This window comes from Phacochoerus africanus, chromosome 5 (genome assembly GCF_016906955.1).
Source record: "Phacochoerus africanus isolate WHEZ1 chromosome 5, ROS_Pafr_v1, whole genome shotgun sequence".
NCBI lineage: Eukaryota > Metazoa > Chordata > Mammalia > Artiodactyla > Suidae > Phacochoerus > Phacochoerus africanus.
The window spans coordinates 117489549-117512899 of record NC_062548.1 but is presented as its reverse complement, the minus strand read 5'-3'; the positions used below and the strand labels follow the sequence as shown (position 1 = coordinate 117512899).

Genomic DNA, 23351 nt, shown 5'->3' with positions numbered 1-23351 from the left:
AACCTTCATACATTGTTGGTGGGACTATAAAATGCTGCAGCTATTTTGGAAACAGTCTGGCAGTTCTTAAGAAAGTTAAGCATAGAGTTACCATGTGACCTAGTACTTCCACTTCTAGATATGTGGTCAAGAGAATCGTAAACCTGTACATGAATACTCATAGAAGCATTATTCATAATAGCCAAAAAGTAGAAATAACCCACATGGCCATCAACTGATGAATAAACAAAATGTGGTATACCCGTAGAACAGAGCAGAACTTGGCCACAAAAAGGAATGAAGAACTCACAGGGGCTATAACATAGACGAACCTTGAGAGTCTTGTGTCAAGTAAAGGAAAGTAGATGCAAAAGACCACACATTGTATGATTCCATTTCTATGAAACATCTGAAATGGGCAAGTCCATGGAGACAGAAAGTAGGCAGGGGTTTTCCTAAGGATGGGACATTGGGGAATGAGTGACTGCGAACAGGTTTTTTGGGTTTCTTTCTGGAGTGATGAAAATATTCCGGAATTAGATAGTGGTGATGTTGTACAAATCTGTGAATACACGGGAGTCCTCAAAATTATACATTTTAAGGAGTTCCCATTGTGGCACAGCGGAATCCAACTAGGAACATGAGGTTGCAGGTTCGATCCCTAGCCTTGCTCAGTGGGTTAAGGATCTGGCGTTGCCGTGAGCTGTGGTGTAGGCCGGCAGCTGTAGCTCCGATTAGACCCCTAGCTGGGAACCTCCATATGTTGCGGGTGCAGCCGTAAAAAGCAAAAAAAAAAAAAAAAAAAAAAAAAATCCAAAGAAACAATTTTTAAATGGTGAATTTTATGATATGTAAATTACATCTTAATAAAGCTATTACTATAAAACAAACAAAACTCAGGCTTGGCTTTTTTTTTCTTAAGGGCCACACCTGAAGCATATATAAGTTCCCAGGCTAGGGGTCAAATTGGAGCTATGGCTGGTCGGCCTACGCCACAGCCACAGCCACAGCCTCATGGGACTTGAGCCACATCTGTAACCTACACCACAACCTGTGGCAATGCTGGATCCATAACCCACTGAGCAAGGCCAGGGATTGAACCCACATCTTCACGGATACTAGTCGGGTTTTTAAACTTTGAACCACAGCGGGAACTCCTGTACTGCATTTTTTTGGTGCTCGACAAACATATTTTTTATATTTATCCATGCTGCGCTAGATTTGATTATTGAACTTTAGCTCTACTATCTGAAGTTTTCAGTACAGCACTTTACACGTATATGAGTGTGTGTGTGTGTGTGTGTTATTTGCGTGTGTTTTATTTATGTCCTTTTGTTGATGGACATCTAGGTCAATTCCTTTCTCCCCCTTTTCTATTTAACACAGTGCTGTTGTGGGCATTTCTGCACAGGTATCTTCAAGTACACAGTCGACAATTCCCCTGGGGTATATACCCAGGAATGGAATGGTTCCAATGGGCATTTTCAGCTTTACTAGATATTGCCTAATTGCTTTTTTTGGTGGGGGGAGCTGTGTTTGCAGCACACAGAAGTTCCCAAGCCAGGGATCGAACCTGCACCACAGCAATGACCAGAGCCACAGCAGTGACAGTGCTAGATTCTTAACCTGATGAGTCACCACAGAACTCCCCAAATTACTTTTTCTTTTTTTTCGTCTTTTTGTCTTTTCTAGGGCCGCTCCCGCGGCATATGGAGGTTCCCAGGCTAGGGGATCCTGCACTGCTGTGGCTCTGGCATAGGCCAGTGGCTACAGCTCCAATTTGACCCCTAGCCTGGGAACCTCCATATGCCGCAGGAGCGGCCCAAAGAAATAGCAAAAAGACAAAAAATAAAATAAAATAAAATAAAGTGGCTATACCTAAGAAGACGTCTCCATTGCTCTATATTCCTGTCCGACTCATGGTATGTTAGACATTTTACTTTCAGCAACTTAAGGAGTGTGAGGTATTTTACTACTCAAAGCAAACACACAAAAAAGACAGAAAACAAGAGAGTGATTTACATTAAAAAAAAAATACAGGATTTTGCACCTGTGTTATATGGAAGTTCTCAGGCTAGGGGTTGAATCAGAGCTGCAGCTGCTGGCCTATGCCACAGCCACAGAAATGCCACATCTGAGCCACATCTGTGACCGCATCTGTGACTCAGTGGATGCTTAATCCACCAAGTGAGGCCTGCATCCTTACCGACACTATGTCAAGTTCTTAACTCGCTGAGCCACAACAGGAATTTCCTGAGTTTGTCATTTTACCCTGGGCATCTTCCATGTGTACACAAGGTATGCATGTCAATAAACTTGCTTTTATTTCTCTTGTAAAAAAAAAAAAAAAAGTACAGGATTTGGAGTCAGACAGATCTGCGTTTGAACTTGGCTCTACCCCTTAGAGCTCTGTTAGCTTGGGAAGTGGCTTATGATCTCTGAGCCTAGCTATCTCATTCCTATCAAACAGAATGGCTGAGATTAATCCAGAAAATCACTCAGCACAGTACCCCACAGAAGGGCTCCACACATGGCAGCTGCGATGACTATTTATTCTCAATTCCACGTGCTAATTTCAAGCAGGGATACAAATGAGCAATGAAAAAAGCCAAAAGGCAGACAGTTAGAAGACAGAAGAGAAGAAACAGGCTGGGTAATTCAGAGATAGGACATTCCGTCCTTGAATAGTAGAACAAGCCGTGCAGGAGCCCACAGAGCAACGCCTGCCTTCTGCAGCACAGAAAATGAGAAGCAACACTCTCGGGGTTTTTAATCAAGGGCACATACAAAAGCGCTGGATCCCACGTCGGGCCCCTGCTGACCCCTCTTCACAGCTGAAAACAAGGAAGGATGAGGCTGTAGAGGCCCCAGTTTGTTCTGCTGCTGTGCACCCTCTGAGAGGTGGGAGGGCTGTGCCCAGGAACAGCGGCAGCGCTGAGGGAGGGAGCAGGAACACCAGCCACAGAACAACTTGGCAATTGCAAGGAGCATCTATGCCCACTGGAGCTTTACAGCAACCTCCTGAGGTGTAGACAGGGCAGATCAAGAGGCTCAGAAGGCAAAGTGCCTTTAGGGTCCAAAGTCCTACAACTGGGAAGAGGCTCAGAACCGAACCTTCCCAAATACTCTTCTTCTGATGCTGGGCTGTCTTTGAGGGAGCACCCACAGAACAGTCTGGGCCTGCGTGTCCCTTGCGGGCTGCAAGCTCTGGGAACAGGACAGGGGGACAGGGCTGGGCGAGCAGAGCAGTGGATGAGAGTGAATTGGCAGCCTGACCCAATAAAGATGCCAGGGCTATTCTGGGTGGCGGGCAGGCAGAAGGGGGTGGGGGAGGGGAGTCTGTAACTGGGACACCGAACTTCCCATGTCCTCTCTTCTGCTCCAGACCTTCTTGCCCTGACTGATCCCTTTGTAGTAAGCGAGTTGTGGCTGACAGCCCCTGAGTGGAGGCCTGGCTCTGCATGTATTCACCCCCCCCAACCCCACCCCCGCCAAAAGAAACCCAGTTATCCTGTGCTTAGCAGATCCTTCAGCGTTCTCTCAGGACCCTCCCTTGACACAGCTGCTATCACAGTCTTCTTTCTTCCCTTACTGTTAAAAAGCCCTCTCTCAGCCTCACGGCAGAGGCTGACCCCAATCTCACTACCAGCTCGGTCAGCTCGCCGCCTTCCCTCTCCTGCTCTGAGAACCAGCAGCCAGCCTCACAGGATGTATTTTCCTTCCAAGTCCTTTACAAGCACCTGCCGCAGCAAACCCGACTTTTCTGCATGATCGGGCCCCTTCGGCCCTGCAGGTCAGCTGTCCACCTCGCAGCATCCCCTGCGCGAATAAGATCCCGCTCCTCTCCCAGGGGCCCTTCACACGGCCCACAACCTGCCTGGGAAGGCGGACACTGTGCCCTGTTGCAGATTCTTCTGCAGCTGTCCTGGGCCTGTGAAGGAATCTAGGGACTCAACCCAGAGCTGAGAATGTTCTGACTGAGGTAAACGTTGCCTCAGTAATGAAACCAGTGTAACTTTCTATCCCGATTCTATTTAGAGCCAGGAATGCGCTGGCGTTCTCCCTCTTCCCCCCCCCCACCCCCCCTTCTCCCCCGCTCCCTCTCCCTCTCTCTCCCTCTCTCAATTTGGAGGCAGCCTGAATAAAAAAAAATCAAAATCTGGAGTTCCTGTCATGGATCAGCGGAAACGAATCCAACTAGTATCTTTGAGGATACGGGTTCAATCCCTGGCCTCACTCAGTGGGTTAAGGATCCTGTGTTGCTGTGGCTGTGTTGTAGGCGGTCAGCTGTAGCTCTGATTCAACCCCTAGCCTGGGAACCTCCATATGCCGTGGGTGTGGTGCTAAAGTTAAAAATAATAATAATAATAATAATAAATCAACATCTGAAACAAAAGCAACACACCGCATTGTCCTTCTATGGCACTTCTAAGGGATGACGGCAAGCGGGTTTCCCCAGAGCCCCCACAATCATCCTACTGGCTTACTGGTAGGAGTGCAACGATTTCTGGATCATCTCCTCTGTGCCAAGTATTGACCTACAGCCTCCCACACATCATCTCATTTCAATCTCGACTACCTTGCAGGGATTTTTATTTTACTTTATCGTCCTGACTTTGCAAGCGAAGAAACCTGGGTTCAAAGAGGTTAAACAACCTTCCCAAGGCAGAGCAGGGGCTAGAATTCAGAATGCTCTAAGTCCCAAACGCAGTCTCTACTGCACCATGAAGCCTCTGAAAAGAATGCAGGGTGGCAGAGATTGCAAAGGCCAAAGGGCTAAAGTTACAAACAGAACTTTGTAAACCATGGGCTACAGACGTTGCCAAATACACAACCCTTAGAAGGCAGTTTTGAATAAACGCAATTAAAAAATGAAGTCTATTATGAAAAAGCAGAAATAAAAGGTCATACTTGTAAAACAGTGGTTGCTGCAGCTGGCTGCAGAAATTTTCTTTTTTTTGTCCCCCAAAGAAACTCTAACACAAAATTGTGGTTGTGGAAGGCACCGCACCTGAAGTTACTGGGTATCAACGCGCCATGGCACAGAGATAGTGGAGAAAAAAGAAAATGGGACAGACCTCCAAAATAAGTTGACAGGAGCAGAGCAGAGTGTGTTGCAAGAACTCCCCGACAGAGCTGCCGGGAAGAGCATGTGGGGTAAATGCTTGGTGGTGGGCTGGGGGGTGTTTTCCACCAAAAGGGACAGCATGACTTTAGGTAATTTCTTTCTGACAATGCTGTCTTCTTCTCCTTTTGAGCAGCCATCAGTGTTCTCATCCCCAGAATACCACAGGCTCAAGTGAAACAAAATATTCCACACTTGACTTGAGCATGTGGGACAATGGCTTGATTAGTTAAATATGCTTTGGGAAGAAAGAGGTTTTCAGCCCTGATTAAGCTCTGCTGCAAACAGTGGGACCCGATTCCTCCCAGAGACGCATTTTGTTCTATAGCCTCAGACCTCAGGGCTCCTCAAAATGGGTGAAGCTGCATCCAAGCACCGCCCCCCGCCCCCCACCACCCCAAGCCTTCCCCTGTGAAAGGAGGGGCTGGGGGCAGATGATCCAGGAGGTCCAGGCCAGTGACTCTGACACTGCAGTGCTACCCTGGGGCTCTCTGTGCTGAGTCACAATCACCCTTGGGAGTTTCAATTAGGAGGGAAGTGTTCTGACTTCATTTTGACCACCAACTGCTGCTAAAAAAAAATTTAATTAAAAAAATTTGTTTCAGGGAGTTCCTGCTGTGGCTCAGTGGTGATGAACCTGACTAGTGTCCATGAGGACGTGGGTTCGATCCCTGGCCTTGCTCAGTGGGTTAAGATCCAGCATTGCTGTGAGCTATGGTGTAGGTTGCAGACAAGGCTCAGACCCTGAGTTGCTGTGGTTCTGGTGTAGGCCGACGGCTGCAGCTCCAATTCGACCCCTAGCCTGGGAACCTCCATATGCCATGGGCGTGGCCCTAAAAACACAAAAATAAAATTAAAAAAAAAATTTGTTTCATATTATGCCTTTTCTTTTGTATTTTTGTGATTCTTTAAAGGTCCTGAGATAAATATTATTATTATTATTTTTAATTTTCCCACTGTACAGCAAGGGGATCAAGTTATCCTCACATGTACACATTACAATTACATTTTTCCCCCCACCCTTTGTTCTGTTGCAACATGAGTATCTAGACAAAGTTCTCAATGCTACTCAGCAGGATTTCCTAGATAAATATTATTTATTGCAGTTATCAGACAATGGACAGTGACATTGAAAAAAAGAAAATAATTTGTACTAGTAATTCAGAATAGCATAGAGTTGGTTACCTGCTTTTTTTTTTTTTTTGTCTTTTTAGGGCCGCACCTGTGGCATATGGAGGTTCCCAGGCTAGGGGTCTAATCAGATCTGTAGCCGCCGGCCTATGCCACAGCCACAGCAACGCCAGATCAGAACTGCGTCTTTGACCTACACCACAGCGCAGGGAAACGCTGGATCCTTAACCCACTGAGCAAGGCCAGGGATCGAACTTGCATCCTCATGGATACCAGTCAGATTCGTTTCCACTGAGCCACGACGGGCACTCCATTACCTGGTGTTTTTAAAATAAGTCTTTTTGAAGTAACTTATTTATTGGACTCTTTTTCCTTTTTTTTTTTTGTCTTGTTGTTGTTGTTGTTGTTGCTATTTCTTGGGCCGCTCCAGCGGCATATGGAGGTTCCCAGGCTAGGGGTTGAATCGGAGCTGTAGCCACCGGCCTACGCCAGAGCCACAGCAACGCGGGATCCGAGCCGCGTCTGCGACCTACACCACAGCTCACGGCAACGCCGGATCGTCAACCCACTGAGCAAGGGCAGGGACCGAACCCGCAACCTCATGGTTCCTAGTCGGATTCGTTAACCACTGCGCCATGACGGGAACTCCCCTTTTTTTTCCTTTTTTAGTTGCACCTGCAGCATGCAGAAGTTCCCGGGCCAGGGACTGAACCCATGCCACAGCAGCAACCTGAGGCACTGTAGTGATAACACCAGATCCTCAACCTGCTGAGCCACAAGAGAACTCCTGGAATTTGTTCTTAAATAAATTATATCACTTGTTTATATCAATTGTATTTAAATACAGTGGAGAACACTGTGATGTCACAATACTTTTTTTTTTTTTTTTTGCTATTTTAGGGCCAGATACGTGGCATATGGTGGTTCCCAGGCTAGGGGTTGAATTGGAGCTGTAGCCGCTGGCCTACACGGAAGCCACAGCCACAGTAACGTCGGATCCGAGCCTCGACTGTGACCTCCACCACAGCTCACGGCAACGCTGGATCCTTAACCCGCTGAGGGAGGCCAGGATCAAACCTGCATCCAACCTCGTGGATCCTAGTGGGGTTCGTTAACCGCTGAGCCACGAAGGGAACTCCTAATACTTTTTATCTTGACCCAGATATAGCTTGATATTTTCTACACAAAATATACACTCTGTATGTATTCCAAGGAGATACATACATATTCTGCATAAAACAGCATGGTTAAGTCGTAAATACACTTCACCATAATTTTGAAAAATCTTGAGAATGGATTATATCTTTACATGTATAATGTACCATTTTTAAGGGAACCCGGTCCATTTGGGAGGCAAGAATTCTACCATCAAACCACCAGTGCCTCAACACAGTCCATGTGGGTTCCAGTTAGAAATGCTGCTGATGTAGATGCACAAACACAGGCTGGGGAGCAACCATATGCAACTTAGGTCAATTTACATCACATGGGTATGTATGTTGAGACTGGTTCTCACCAAAGAGTGTGGAAAACACTGCAGAGTAAGTAAGTAAAGAAGGCAGCTTTTGAGGAATGATCTCAATTTTCAGGCTTCCTAATGGCAAAGAAAACACGGCCTCTTTCTCACTTCGCATTACCTTCCTAGAGCAAGAGGGATTCGGATGGAAATCGGAAGAAAAAGCAAAGGTGGGAAAATAACATTACAGGCAACTACCTCCACGGTGCCCCACCCAGAACACAGGGGGCTTTCTGAGGCCCACAACAGAGCATGTAAAGAGCATAAATTCACCTTTAAAACAAAAAGATGAATAAGAGGCTAGGAAAGGCAATAAATAGTTCAACAATAAGCAAAGATGTATTCTGGAGGACTTCTTTCTTTCTAAAAGTCATTAAGAGGAGTTCCCTGGTGGTCCAGTGGTTAAGATTTGGCGCCTTCACCAGTGTAGCATGGATTCTTTTTTTTTTTTTTTTGTCTTTTCTAGGGCCGCACTGGCAGCATATAGAGGTTCCCAGGCTAGGGGTCCAATCAGAGCTGTAGCTGTGTAGCTGCCGGCCTACACCACAGCCACAGCAACCTGGGACCTGAGCCGTGTCTTCGACTTACATGACAGCTCATGGCAATGCCCAGGATCCTTAACCCAATGAGCAAGGCCATGGATCGAACCCACAACCTCATGGTTCCTACTGGGATTTGTTTCTGCTGTGCCACGATGGGAACTCCCCCCCCCCAAATTTTTAAGTTCTTTTAAGATAGCTGTTTTAATTTTTAAAATCTGTGAATGGTTTCTCAGTATATGCAAACTATTTTATTTTTGTGAAGAGGGAAAAAGAGAGAGAGAGAAGCTTTTTAAAAGCTTTTTTTTTGGCCATGCCGGTGCCATGTGGAAATTCAGGAGCCAGGGACTGAACTCAAGTCATAGCAGTGACAACACTGGATCCTTAACCCATTGAGCCACTAAGGAACTCCTCTAAAAAGTTTTTTAATTGAAAAGTTATGTAAAAGGCAGACAGTAAACTTAGAAAAAATAAATAAAGAATGGAAATTCAGGAATACTACTGGGCCATAAAAAAGAAAAAAATATACTGTAAAGCAGCTATAATGGAAAAAATAAAAATCATTATTTAAAAAAAGGCAAAATAGGAGTTCCCGTCGTGGCGCAGTGGTTAACGAATCCGACTAGGAACCATGAGGTTGCAGGTTCGGTCCCTGCCCTTGCTCAGTGGGCTAACGATCCGGCGTTGCCGTGAGCTGTGGTGTAGGTTGCAGACGCGGCTCGGATCCCACGTTGCTGTGGCTCTGGCGTAGGCCAGTGGCTACAGCTCCGATTCAACCCCTAGCCTGGGAACCTCCATATGCCGCGGGAGTGGCCCAAGAAATAGCAACAACAACAACAACAAAAAGACAAAAAAAAAAGGCAAAATAATGCCACTTGTAGCAACATGGATGGAACCAGAGACTCTCATACTAAGTGAAGTCGGGCAGAAAGAGAAAGACAAATACCATATGGTATCACTCATAGCTAGAATCTAATCTATGGCACAAATGAACATTTCCACAGAAAAGAAAATCATTGACTTGGAGAATAGACTTGTGGTTGCCATGGTCGGGGAGTGGGATGGGCTGGGAATCTGGGGTTAATAGATGCAAACTATTGCCTTTGGAGTGGATAAGCAATGAGATCCTGCGGTATAGCACTGGGAACTATATCCAGTCACTTGTGATGGAGCATGGTGGAGGATAATGTGAGAAAGAGAATGTGTGTGTGTGTGTGTGTGTGTGTGTGTGTGTGTGACTGAGTTCCTTTGCTGTACAGTAGAAAATTGACAGAACACTGTAAACCAACTATAACTGAAAAAATAAAAATCATTATAAAAAAAGAATGGAAATTCATAAACATTAAGCAGAAAGCTTCTCTTAGCTTCAGGCAAAGCACTTACCATGCTTTGAAGTTTGGATTGTGTGCTTAGGCGGTCAAGTAAAAATGGCAGGGACAATGTTTTGAGAAATGAACAAAACTCCTCTAAAGCATGAACTTTCAAAACGCAAGATCCCTTCTTGGTTTGAGATTAAAGGAGACATAAGAGGCAGGACAATTAAGTGCAATGCATCTCCGAAGGTGGGCCAGTGGGGTATGGGCAGGGGATGGGAAATTGCCATAAAGGACACTATTAAGATAACCGGCTAAAATTGAATATTGCTTATGTAATAGTCTTGTGTCAATACAGAATTTCCTGAATTTGATTACTGTACCGTGATTATGTAAGAGAAATGTCCTCATTCTTAGGAAATATGGGGAAAGGGTTGACTGCAACTTAATCTCAAATGGTTGGGGGTGTGTGTGTGAATAAAGCAAGAAGTGGCAAAATGCTAACAACTGGTGAGCTTTGGTGAAGGGTTTATTGGAATTTTTGGTACTGGTCTCTCAGTCCTTATTTTTCAAAGTTAAAAACTAGAGAGTTCCCTGATGGCCTAGTGGTTAAGGATCCCACATTGGCACTGCTGTGGCTTGGGTTTGATCCCTGGCTCAGAAACTTCTGTATGCCACCAGCACAGCAACCCCCCCCAAAAAAAAATTAAACAAAAAAAGCTACATGTCTTCTCAGAGCCTCTTTCATCCAGTCACTATTCAATGTAAAGAAATTCCTCCACCTACAACCTTCAACTCAAGAACTCTGAAAACACAAAATAACCCTACAGACCAGCATCCTCCTCCAGCAGATGGCACTGAAGTAGTAGTTTTTCAGCCTGGCTTCCCTGTAGAATCAGCTGGAAGCTTCGAAAAAAAAATTTGAGTCCAGGGATCCATCCAAGATCCTTTAAAATCAGATTCTCTGGAGACCAACTCACAGGTGATTCTAGTTGCAACCAGGGTGGAGAACTTCTGTGTTAGATGAGGTATTACTGCAGGTGTATTTTATTTTATTTTGTCTTTTGTCTTTTTTTTTAGGGCCACACCTGCAGCATATGCAGGTTCCCAGGCTAAGGGTCTAATCTGAGCTGTAGCTGCCGGCCTTCGTCAGAGCCACAACAACTTGGGATCCGAGCTGTGTCTGCGACCTACACCACAGCTCACGGCAACGCCGGATCGTTAACCCACTGAGCAAGGCCAGGGCTCGAACCCACAACCTCATGGTTCCTAGTTGGATTCGTTAACCACTGAGCCACGACGGGAACTCCTGAAGGTGTATTTTAAATCCAAAGTGACGCCATTGAGGACATTCCCTTGTGGCACAGAGGGTTACGGAGACAGCATTGCCACAGTTGTGGCACAGGTTGCAACTTCGTACAGGTTTGATCCCTGGCCTGGGAACTTCCATATGCCATGGCCTCGGCCAAAAAAAAAAAAAGAAAAAAAAAAGAAAAAAAGAAAAAACCAACAACGAAACACAGCAAAACCCCCACAAAGTGATGCCACTAAAAAGCCCTTGACTTATGACCTTGACATTTACAAACTTGGGTCGTGTTGCCTGCGGGAGGATGAGCCCCTCAGAAGGTAGACAGATTAAGCAGGCATCTGATGCTCCAGTGAGAAGCTGCAGACCACTCAGTTAGCCTCCCACCCCAGCTTTGGAGAGACTCCTGACCGCTTTTGGCGTTAATACTCCTGGGATAGATAAAGCAAAGAATCTCCAAGGAAGTGCACTGGTGTCCAGCCTGCTGAGCACCTCTGTACTCAGATTTTCAATTAAGGGACAGTGGGCCAGCTGGGTGCAACAGCCCTTGTGCTGGGTTTGAACATCCAGCCTCGTTCTTCATGGCCACCAGCAGAGGGAGCTCCATACCCAGCCAACGCACGCAAATGGCGCCTCAAGGCTAGGTTGTGGAAACAGGTGGAAATGCTGAATCACCCAGCTGAGTGGGGCTCTATCACTTCCTGATCTGATTACTTCTCTGTATTCTCCACTGGACTGTGAGCTCTGACTGTGCCTGATTTACCTTCTGCCTGCAAAGTCGCACACAACCCCGACGCACACAAAGTGCTCAGCAATATGACCGACGGTGGCTATTTTTGGTCTCAGATAAGTGAATATTCACCAGACTGGCCAAATGTGGGCACTCCCTGGGATTGCCAAGAGGCTGGAATGCTCTTCCTGCCCTCTTGAGGTCCCTCCCTGGGTATTTTCTGTATCCCAGGCCAAAGCACCACCGCGTTTATCAGAACGCCCTTCCTCCGTGGAGACCCGGAACGAGGTCCTGAGCAAACCGTCCTCCGTCGGCATCCTTCCCAGCCCTCTGCAATCCACCAAAACCTTCCTCTCCGCACAGGCCCCCGACCGCTCCCAAGCTGGGGCGAGTCCCCAGGCCCAGACAACAGGGTGAGAGACTCACGCTCCGCCGGGCACAAGGGGCTGGAACTTCCACTGCTCCTCCTCACAGTCCAGGAAAAGCCGGTTCATGATCTTGTTCTTCTCCTCTGGGGGGATGAAGTTCTCGATGATGAGGTACCTGGGAGCAGGGATGAGGTAGAGAGGGGGGTTGGGGGGTGAGACCACCCGCTGTATGGGAAGGTCGAAGGATGAGAAAGCGAAAAGCAAAGAGGCAGAGGAAACAGAGGTGGCAAAACCAAAAAGGTGGGGGAGGAGATCCCTGGAGACATACTAGCGCTTGAAAATCACGTTTCTAATGCAGAGGTGCTGGGCTCAGGGCCTTAGGCGCTACTTCTGGGCAGCACCCAACATGCACCTTGCGGGTCATCACATGCAGGTGGAGGAAGGAAGGAGGAAACACGGGGTCGAAGAGACCCCAGATGGGCCCCTCCTGCATCCCTCAGACACATTCTGTTCCTAAGGTGCCGGGACTCAAGGGTGAGTAGACAGAATGAAGCCTTCGGGAAGGAGAGGAGCCGGTCGGGGAGCGGTACCGCCTGCGGGGCGCTGCGAGGACCCCGAAGCGGAAGAGGAGGGGCCCTACTTGAGCTTGAGCTCCCGGGTCTGCTCGTTCTGCGCCTCCTCCAGGTCCTGCCGCACGCGGATGTACTCGTCGTGCTGATCCTGGATCTCCGCCTTCACCGCCTGCAGCTTGGCGTAGAGCTGCGTGGGGACAGGGGCAGCTCGGAGGCTCCGGCCAGCGCAGACAGCCTGGGCCCCAGAGGCTGCGGGCTCAGAGTCCACCAGCTCCTCCCAGCATGAGGCCAGGGCCCACGCCTGGAGCTCCCCGCCGCCCCACCATCACTGGGAGCGGGGTTATTCAGAAGGCAGCCCTGTCCCTCTTATGCCTGTTAACCGGCTCGCTCTCTCTCAGGTGCTGTCCACCTCGTGCAACGTTCAGATCTGAAGGGACCCAAGGGACCTTTTGGTCCAACACCCTCTTGACAGGTGAGCACGCTCAGGCCCAGACTTGCTCAAGGTCACACGACCAGGTAACACAAGAGCCAGGATCAGGCCCCAAGAATCAGGACTGCTGGTCCAGGGCTCCGGGAAGGAAGGGGGCCTCAGCCAGTTTGGAAGGGGACACACCCCATGGCCCGCCTCTCCAGCAGCCCTCAGAAGGGAGGGGTGTGGGTGACCCGTCTGTCCCACTCCTAACCCGCTGGAAGGTGTGTCCCTGGAAACTGCCCCTGTGGCTGGGCCTCTGCCCCGCCTGCTCAGGGGCAGCCACCTCAGCGATCCCAAGGACTCTTCACGTCCTTCCCAGAATCCAGGCTGGAATTTGCTGCTGCCTGCCCTAGAACCTCAGGTCAGGTAGGCGCCAGTCCCCGGCCAGGGACTTTGCAGGGTCCTGGTGGCTGATATTCTCATGCTGGAGAGTCCGGTGCTCCCTCTCGGAGCTCTCCTGGGCTCGAGTCTCCTCAGTCCCCCCTCGCCACTCCCTTGGCCTGCTCTATGCCTGGTGAGCCCAACTGTGACTCACTGGTGACACACACAGTAAGGGGGGACGTTACCCAGGACCGTGAGGATGGCAATCCCGGGAAGCAGAAGTGAAAGCCTTCCCCGTCTATCAGGTCCCGCCTGGCGCAGGAGAAAAGACTCCATCCCGCCCCAACCGGCACCCCCTCCCTCGGCTCCTCGCCCCAGCACCAGGTGGTGCACCCCAGGGGATCAGCAGTTCAAGCCAAATGGGGAAGGGTCGCTAAAGCACGCTCCCCCTGGGCAGGTGACTGTCTCGGGCAGAGGCTGCTGGGCTGCACACACACCTTGACCCTGTCCTGCTGTGGCATCTCACCTTCTTGAGTTTCTTGGTTTTGACCTCCACCTCCTGCTGCAGGGACGTGTAGGTGCCCCGGAGCTCCATGGTCTCCTCGTCTCGGAGCATCATCTCCTGCTGCATTTCCCGCTCACGGCGTTTCTAGGACAAGGCAGGGCACGGGGCTCAGTGGAGCAGCATGTTCTGGGGTGGCTCAAGGGAGCCTGGGGGACAGGCTCGCTGTGCCCATCACAGACCCCGGCTGTGTCACGGCTACAGGTGCCAGAAGGGAGCCGGGGCTGTCCCAGGCCCACATTCACTGTGCCCACGCCATCCTCAGGGAGCCTCTCTGAACCTGCTCAGCTCATACGACCATCCTTTCGCCAGGAGACCCTGGCCTTCACAGCTGGGGTGTCAACCACCTTTACTGAGGCCAGCACACTGGCTCTCGAGCTGCCTCAGCCTTTCCTGTGTAGCATCACAGTTAACTGACAAGACCAACAAACAGTGGTTCTTGATGGTTCAGGACACAGTCGTTCAGTTGGCAAAGAACTACACCCTGTGGAAGGCCCAGGCCTCAGTACCAGGTGCCTCGTGGAGGCAGGCATCACAGAGAGCCACCACTTCTTCTCACTTGCCAGGCCCCCGGGAGGGTGGACCCACGGACGCAGGGTGGCAGGTCTTGGATTCTCAGCACTGCAATTCCAGGGATCCTGAGGCCATGAAGGCTCTTTGCCCTAAGCTCCCCGGATGTGACCCCAAGGCCAGGTGCCCCCCGCCCCTCAGGAACCTGAAGCCCCCAGACCTACCTGCTCTGCAATCTCCTGCCTCTTCAGTTCCAGCATCTTCTGCTGCTCGTTGGTGTGATCCATGATGTTCCTGCCCCCAATGAGCAGCTTGCTCTCCATGGCCTGGGGACACAAGAGGGGTGAGGAGATGGCCTTTGGGGCTTTTCCAAGGGCCACAGCAGCCCCAGCTTGAGAGGTCTGGTTTCCCTGCTCTGTGGTCCTTCCAGGAGGGGACACAAGAGGTGTCCCAGGTGGAGCCTCGTGATGCTCACAGAGCATGAGGTTTCCCCCTTCGGCCTCCTGGGCCCCAGCACAAGGCTCCCACTGTTGGCAGGACCATCAGGTGAGACCAAGGGAGGGAACCCCTCAGGGGATACAGGGCACCTGGTCCCTCGGCTTTGGATACGGAAGGAAGGCTGGTCCATCATGCCTGAGAAGGGAGTGCGGGTGGCAATCTAATCCTGGCAACCGGCCCCAGCTGGTGTTCAGAGGGCGGGGAGGCAGGGACCCAGTCCCTGGGCAGCCCAGCCATTTAGCTAACTGGCTCCTGACTCAGGAAGAGGGCTCTCACACGGGCAGCAGGAAAGGCTCTGACCTGCAGCTGGAAAGCGGAAGAGAAGCCAAAGCGAGAAGACTCAGCAGCACTCTGGGGCTTAACGGAGCCAGAGGCAGCATGAGCTTGGAGATGATCCAGGCGGCTTGGGCTGTAGCCCCTCAGTGCGGGGCCTCGGCCCAATGACCGCTGGCCTCGCTTGCTCCCTACACATCATGTTCTGTATCTGGCTTCGCTGAAAGAATCCCAGCCCCCTGAGCAGGCTGTGCCTTTTCACAACACCCGGCTCCTCTCCCTATTCCACATCCCCCCGGAAAGGGGCCACTTCTGCCAGACACAGCTTGAGCATCTGGGGAAGATTCTCTGATTCCTTCAACTCTGCACAGCTCCTCCCTTGAGCCTCAATAACCAGGACATTTTTCTACTCTCTTCCCAGACTGTGTGCTCCTTCGGGTCAGGAATCATGTCTGACTCGGATCTCAGAGTCCTGGGGCTGAGCACAGTGCCTGGCACAAAGTAAGTTCATCATACACGTTTGATGAACCGAAAGGAATCCTTGGGGTAGTCTCAGAGGGGGCTTCTGGATCCCTTCTCTGGCCTCTCTGCTCCAGGGCAGAGCTGGGTCTTTATCCTGCCAGCTTCTCCTCCTTCAATCAGTCAACCCACATGCACGGGCTAAGGGGCAGAGTAGCAAGGTCTGGGCATCTGGGAAGCCTGGCAGGACGGACAGGCTGAGCATGAAGAGGGAGGAAGCAGAGGAAAGGCAGCATCTCTGCCTGCACACGGAGGAAGCCCCTTGCTGTTGTAGGCCATGGAAAAGGGATCCCTCTAACTCATCGTGCAATGGCACTGTGGGGGACTTGGTGTCTAGCCTGGTCCCCCATTCTAGGACAGATGTGCCCACTCCAGCCCTGAGTCCTTGCACTTCCCTGGGCATTTCATGTGGCCTTAGTGTTCTTCATGCTTTGTCACCTAATAGAAAGACACTAGTTCTCTAAATTGGTTGCATATGAGAATCACGTGGGGACCTTTTGAACCTCCCAGTGGCAGTCCCCACAGCAGGATAACCTCGGTCCCCTCCCCTCATGACGGGCTGTGAGAACTCCCAAGCCAGATTCTCTAGAGAAGATGCCAGTAAGGAAGGCACAGGGTGATGGTCGCTGGGCTGCTTTTTTTCTGCCTGATTGCAAACTGGGGATGAGGGTGGAGAGAGAAGCACAGGGCAAGGAACCAAGGGGAAGAACACCATTCCTTTCTCTGCACCCGCTATGTGCCAGGTGTCTCACATCTACTCCCACTAAGAACCCTTGCAGCAGTGGGGCGCAGGCTTTGAGGTGCATTAGAATCACCTGGGGAGCTTTTAAAGGGCTCAGTGCCCAGGCTACACCCCCCTGCCAGTTACATGGGAAATGCGGGGCAGGTAGTGAGGTCCGGGCATCTGTGGGACTTAAAGGTTCCCAGGGGATTTGGGTGCACTGTCAAATTTGAGAATTACAGCTTTTAGTGGTGCCCAGAATCAGCATTATCTGAGAACTTGTTAGAAATGCAGAATCTCAGGCCCCACACAAGGCTAGTGAACCAGCATCTGAGATCCCCAGGTGACTTACGTGACTTGCTTTAAGGGGCGTACTGTTAGCACCATCATTTTTCCGATGAAAGCTCAGAGACATTAAATAATCCAGCCAAAGTCATGTCATGGCTGTTAAAATTAAACGGAGAATCCAGACTGGGTCAGCCTGATCTAAAGCCCAAGCTCTTCTTCCTGCAGACACTGTGTCGCGTGCTTTAGGAAGCAGAACTGCTGAAAGAAAAGCAACACGTTTCCCACAAGAGGAAATCATGTTGGACTAATCTCCAAGGGTTCTTTTTTTTTTTTCTGTCTTTTTGCCTTTCCTAGGGCCGCTCCCACGGCATATGAAGGTTCCCAGGCTAGGGGTCCAATCAGAGCTGCAGCCACCGGCCTAGGCCAGAGCCACTGCCCTACGCCAGAGCCACCGCAACTCGGGATCCGAGCTGCGTCTGCAACCTACACCACAGCTCATGGCAACACCGGATCGTTAACCCACCGAGCAAGGCAGGGATGGAACCCGCAACCTCATGGTTCCTAGTCGGATTCGTTAACAACTGCGCCACGACGGGAACTCCGCTCTCCAAGGGTTCTTTTAGGGACAAAGTAGATTATTCTGGGGAAGCCAGTGGCCAGAACTTTAGAGGTTAAAATGCTCCTGGCAAGGTTCTACATCAGAGGTTATTCAAAGTTAAGTGGCGGGGGGGAGACAGAGAAAGGGGAGTACAGCTCAGAAGAGGAAGGTGGATTAGGGAAAGGAAACAAACAGGCATCTCTCTAGACAGAAAAATGTTCAAGGGTTAAATGGTGGGACTGATCTCTGCAGAAACCTGCAAGAAAGGGTGCACAGGGAGTTCCTGTTGTGACTTGGCGGTAACGAACCCGACTAACAGTCATCAGGATGCGGGTTCAATCCCTGGCCTCGCTCAGTGGGTTACGGTCCTGGCGTTGCCGTGAACTGTGGTGTAGGTCGAAGATGTGGCTCGGATCTGGGGTTGCTATAGCTGTGGTGTAGGCCGGTGGTTACAGCTCTGATTCGACCTCTAGCCTGGGAACCTCCATATGTTGTGAGTGCGGCCCTAAAAAAAAGAAAACAACACAAAGCAAAAAGACCAAAAAAAAAAAAGAAAAAGAAAAGAAAGAGTGCACAGGTGAAATACCAACTTCTCAGATGCCCCAAAATCCTTGCAGGTGATAAAGAGCAAGAGAATCTTCTAGGCTGTGTGAGCTAACAAAAAAATGGCAAGTGATCTTCCATTACAGTTTTCTGTTTTGGGGAAAAGTAATCCTAGTGCTACTCATTAAATGCAATCAGTTATAAACCCCAAAAAGGAGGGGAAAGGGGCGAGTAATTCTCTATTGTTCCCAGAAGACACTGACTTAATATGCTGCCACAGCTGAAAAAGCCAATAGCATCTGGCCAGGCACCATCATGAGGGCTTTTTGGAAAGAAGACAAAAATCATTCTACCCTAATATAAAACTATGATGCAGCTGAATCTGGAGTACCGGGTATAGTTCCCTCACTGCATCTCCAGGGACTTGAAGGAGAGAAAAGAAAGATCCAGGGAAGGGCGGCTAAAACCATTCAAGGGCTATTATAAGAGACTTAAAAAAAAAATAGGTCTCTTTAGTCTGCAAAGACAAAGAAAGGTTAAGAGAATAGACCTGGAAACAACAGCATCAAAACAGGTATGAAGGAGTTCCCTGTTGTGGCTCAGTGGTAACGAACCCGACTAGTATCCATGAGGATATGGGTTCCAGCCCTGGCCTCCTCACTCAGTGGATTAAGGATCTGGAGTTGCTGTGAGCTTTGGCGTACGTAGGTCGCAGACACGGCTCAGACCCGTGTGGCTGGGGCTGGGGCTGGGGCTGGGGCTGGGGCTGGGGCCGGCAGCAGCTGCTCTCTGATGCTCTGATTTGACCCCTGGCCTGGGAACTTCCATATGCCGCAGCTGCAGATGCAGCCCTAAAAAAAAAAAAAAAAAAAAAAACAGGTGTGAAAAGGAAAAGGAAAGATCCAGACTTTTCCAATCAATCCCTGGTACAGAGTAAGAGCTTATACCTTGAGTTTTTAGGACATAGCAAAGTTCGGTTTACAGAAAGTAATACATTTATGGAATGTGATATCTCAGGAGAACTGGATTAAATACTTCACAGTTCATTAAGGGATTCTGGGGACACATTTTCAACCTTTTGTCTTTACTTTCAGAAAAAAAAATTGCACTAACATTGACATAATCACAGAAATAAAATGAAAAAAACCTTCACATATTCCTCATCACTAATTACCTTTTTTCCAGATTTTTCCATATACTCTCATCTTTTTTTTTTTTTTTTTGTCTTTTTGCTATTTCTTTGGGCCGCTCCCACGGCATATGGAGGTTCCCAGGCTAGGGGTTGAATCGGAGCTGTAGTCTCTGGCCTACGCCAGAGCCACAGCAACGCAGGATCCGAGCCTCGTCTGCGACCTACACCACAGCTCACGGCAACACTGGATCGTTAACCCACTGAGCAAGGGCAGGGACCGAACCCGCAACCTCATGGTTCCTAGTCGGGTTCGCTAACCACTGCGCCACGACGGGAACTCCTAGATTGAATAATTTATAATATATTTAGTTAACCCTATTATAAGATATTTAGTTGTTTGTTTAATATTTACAATAAACACTCTTATGCATATTTTTTTTCTTTTTTAAGTGACTTAAAAGGAAATTTCAAAAGTGAACAAAGGGTCATGGACATTTTACATATCTTGGAATATACTGTCAGGTTACAGCTTATACCACTTAAACTACTGCCAACAATAAATAATGGAACCACTTTTATTACAGTGTCATGATAATGAAGTATTAGCATCATCATCATTATTATTATTTTGGCCACACCCACAGCATATGGAAGTTCCTGGTCCAGGGATCGAATCTGAGCCACAGCTGTGACCTACACCACAGCTGCAGGAACATGGGATCCTTAACCCACTACCCTGGGCTGGGGATCAAACCTGCACTGCTGCAGAGACAATGCCAGATCCTTAACCCACTGTGCCACAGCAGGAACTCCTATCATTGATTAATTAATTTTTAAATTGTATGGCCACTCCTGAGGAATATGGAAGTTCCTGGGCCAGGGATTGAATCTGAGCTGCAACTGCAGCAATGCCAGGCCACTGTGCTGGACCAAGGATCAGTCCCTCACCTCCACAGTGACCCTAGCTGCTGCGGTCTGATTCTTAACCTACCATGCCACAGCAGGAACTCCCTCCTCTCATGATTTCTAACTGATGCTATAATAATATGTATAAAATTGAGCTTCCCGTTTATTTTATATTCTCTCTACTTTTGCAGTAGGCTTGTAAAATCTGATCTGTTTTTACAACATGCTCTTTTATTTTTTAATTTTTATTTATTTATTTGGGCCGCCCCGTGGCATATGGAGTTCCCAGGCCAGGGATCAGATCTGAGCCGCAGTTGCAACCTACACAGCACCTGCAGCAACGCCAGATCCTTTTAATCCCCTGTGTAGGTCCAGGGATTGAATCTGTATCCTGGTGCTGCCGAGACACTGCTGATCCCACTGAGCCAAGGGGCAACTCCTACGACATACTCTGTTACACTTTGGTGGGGGGGAGGGTGGGGGGCAGTGATTGTAAAGTGAGGAAATGGACCTCACTCAAAACAATTCTTTGTCTATTCAGCCCCCACCTTCTCCAGTTCCCCATACCCAGTTCAAGAAACTGACATTGTCAGGCAGTGTTTGAGCTGCCAGTCAGGCCTGGAATCTGATGCATCAGCCAAGACTACCAGGGCCCCCAAGTCCCAACCCTCCTCCACCGCCACCCCCATGATATGATTCCCAGGACTGGTTTCTATGCTGCTTCTATCCGCCTTCATGTTAGGCCTCCTCCCCGGACCTAGAATTCTGTCTCAGCATCTCTCCTTCCGGCTGGGGCCTGAGCTCCACGAAGAACGTTTCTGGACAATGTCTGACTGCCCCTATCACCCCCTTCCATTTGTCCACTGCCCCACTGCCTCTCCGTCTGCCCTGCTGGGACCCAGCGCAGACGTGGCCTGAGTGACAACCGAATGTGCCTCACTGGTTTCTTGCCAGGTCTTGCCCACTGGCCCAGCCCACACTGTCGGCCAAGCCTGCCTGACAGAACCTGGTTTGTGCTAGAAGAGGGGGGTGGTCCTGGCCCGAAATCTGGGGGGTGGGCCCCCATCCAGATGCAGGTTCTCAGCCCCTCTTCTCCCCAATCTCAAGCCACTGCTGCCTACTTCGCCCCCATGCTCTGAAATAGGTCATGCACGACTTCAATTATTTGCTTAGAAACAAGCTTAGTTTTGCTTTTGCTTTTTTTTTTTTTGGTCTTTTCTATGGCCTCACCCACGGCATATGGAGGTTCCCAGGCTAGGGGTCTAATTGGAGCTGTAGCCGCCGGCCTACGCCACAGCCACAGCAACTCGGGATCTGAGCCGCATCTGCGACCTATACCACAGCTCACGGCAACGCCGGATCCTTAACCCACTGAGCAAGGCCAGGGATGGAACCCGAAACCTCATGGTTCCTAGTCGGATTTGTTAACCACTGAGCCACGACGGGAACTCCTGCTTTTGCTTTTTATTTTCCCTATTTCTCTGAGGATCCCAGTGGCCATCTCCTCCTTTCCCTCAGAAAGCTCTGTCTTTAGCACTCTCACAGAGATGCCTCAAATCCCTAGGCCCACTTCCGACAAGGGGGTACTAAGCAGAGGGGAGGGGAATGCGGGGGTCCTAGTCCCCGGGGAGAATTCCCTAGAGCGCTTGGCTGCCCTGGTCAATGTCACCTTAGTGATTCCTCAGGGCAAGTCCGGGTGGAGGGGCCTGTGAACAGGACTGGGTTTGGTTCTACAGCTTCTAAATAAGCTCAGTGTAACTAAAAGGCCAGCAGAGGCTGCACAGGCCAGAAAAGACAGGCCTGGGAGCTCCAGGGACATGGTCTGACTCTTGCAAGAGGGATACAAATCCCAGGATAGCTAAGAGAATCAGCAACCCCCAACCCCCTCTGCTCTCACCAAGGCCCAGAGATGGCGTATTCTAAGCCTGCAGTCTCATAATTGAGCAATCTGTATATATATCTGCTCCTATATTGACTCTGTACTTGGCAAATAATTTCCCAATTTGATTAGGGACTTTTTTTTTTAATTTTCTCCTTTTTAGGGCCACACTGAGGCATATGGAAGTTCACAGGCTAGGGGTCAAATTGCAGCTGCAGCTGCCAGCCTACACCACAGCCACACTGGATCCGAGCCACATCTGCAACCTATGCAGCTGCTTGTGGCAGTGCCGGTTCCTTAACCCACTGAGTGAATCCAGGGATTGAACTCACATCCTCTTGGATACTAGTTGGGTTCTTAACCCCTTTGCTTTTTCTCCTTAGGGTCTTTATTCCAGATATTAGAGGCAGGTTAGCTGCTGTGACAATTAACAGCCAAGACCACCGCAGGGGCCAGGTCAACTTGCAGACATGGCTTGGGATACTCAGAGGCTGCTCACCTCTTCCTCTTCCAGAAGCAACCGAAGTGCAAAAATCTAGGAGGAGAAAGGAGGCCCAGCACTCAGCGTTAAGTGCTGATCTGGAAAGCCAGATCGGAGACAGCCAGGCCCAGCCAGCCATCCTCCTGAGGCGATATCATCAATTATGATCTTACAAAGAAGCCAAACAGGCTCTGCCCTGCCACTGCCAGCTCATCTATGACATTCTGCAGGAGACAGGAGTCTCAGACGCGACTTGCCATGTGTCTGTGGCTGGGCTGGGTCCTTTTTGCATTAATCCTCCTATTTCATCATCACAGCAACTTTATGACATAATGGATATGATCGCCTGCCACCCCTCCCCCCATTTGACATAAAAGGAAACTAAGGCTCAGACTGGTGAAGTGACTTGCTGGAGGTGATGGACCCAGTAAATGGCAGAAGTGGTACTTAAACACCTGTCTCCTAACCCCAAGTCCAGTGTCCTTTTTCCTGCTCCACAGCCTCTCCTGGATTCGGGCAGGAAGGTGCCTTGGAGGAAAGCAGCACTTGGCATCTGCACCTTTGCTAACCCAGGAACCATCAGGAAAGCTCAGGGTATCATTTCATTCTCTTGCCGCTGAAATAGACAGGAGTCTGCTGAAGACTCTGTGTGAGGCTCTCAGGGGGGCCTGAGATGAGCAGGATGGAGCTCTTGAGCGAGTGCTTCAGGAGCTGTCAGTATCACTAGGGTCCCCCAGAGATACTCTCATGGGAAGGGCCCCCTCACAGCTCCTTGGTGGATGATATAAAGAGCAGTGAGCATGTCAGGCAAGAACTTGAACCCTGGAACACACTCTACCATCCCACTTGCTAAGGAATCTAGGGCATCAGCTCCTGGACTTCAGTTTTCTCATCTGCAAAAAGGGGCAAATATCCACTAACCATGCAGATTTGGGGTCAGAATGGTGACTTGGATAACAGATGTGAAAACACTTGGTAAATGGTAACATACAATCAACCGGCAGGGGTCACTGGCTGTTTCAGCGCCTGGTTGACATTCGCCCACCGCTCACCACAGAGAGCAAAACAA

The 23351-nt window shown here is 49.6% G+C and overlaps 1 protein-coding gene across 1 annotated transcript in view; it reads right to left on the bottom strand.

Annotated features, from left to right (window-relative positions):
* Positions 1 to 23351, bottom strand: part of KIF3C (kinesin family member 3C) — a 39851-nt gene that overhangs the window by 4286 nt on the left and 12214 nt on the right. The window contains exons 2-5 of the mRNA XM_047782483.1: positions 14669 to 14770; positions 13899 to 14021; positions 12648 to 12766; positions 12066 to 12182 (exon numbers count right to left, since the gene is read on the bottom strand). Of these exons, the coding sequence (XP_047638439.1) occupies positions 12066 to 12182; positions 12648 to 12766; positions 13899 to 14021; positions 14669 to 14770 (461 nt within the window). The remainder of the gene's footprint in view (positions 1 to 12065; positions 12183 to 12647; positions 12767 to 13898; positions 14022 to 14668; positions 14771 to 23351) is intronic.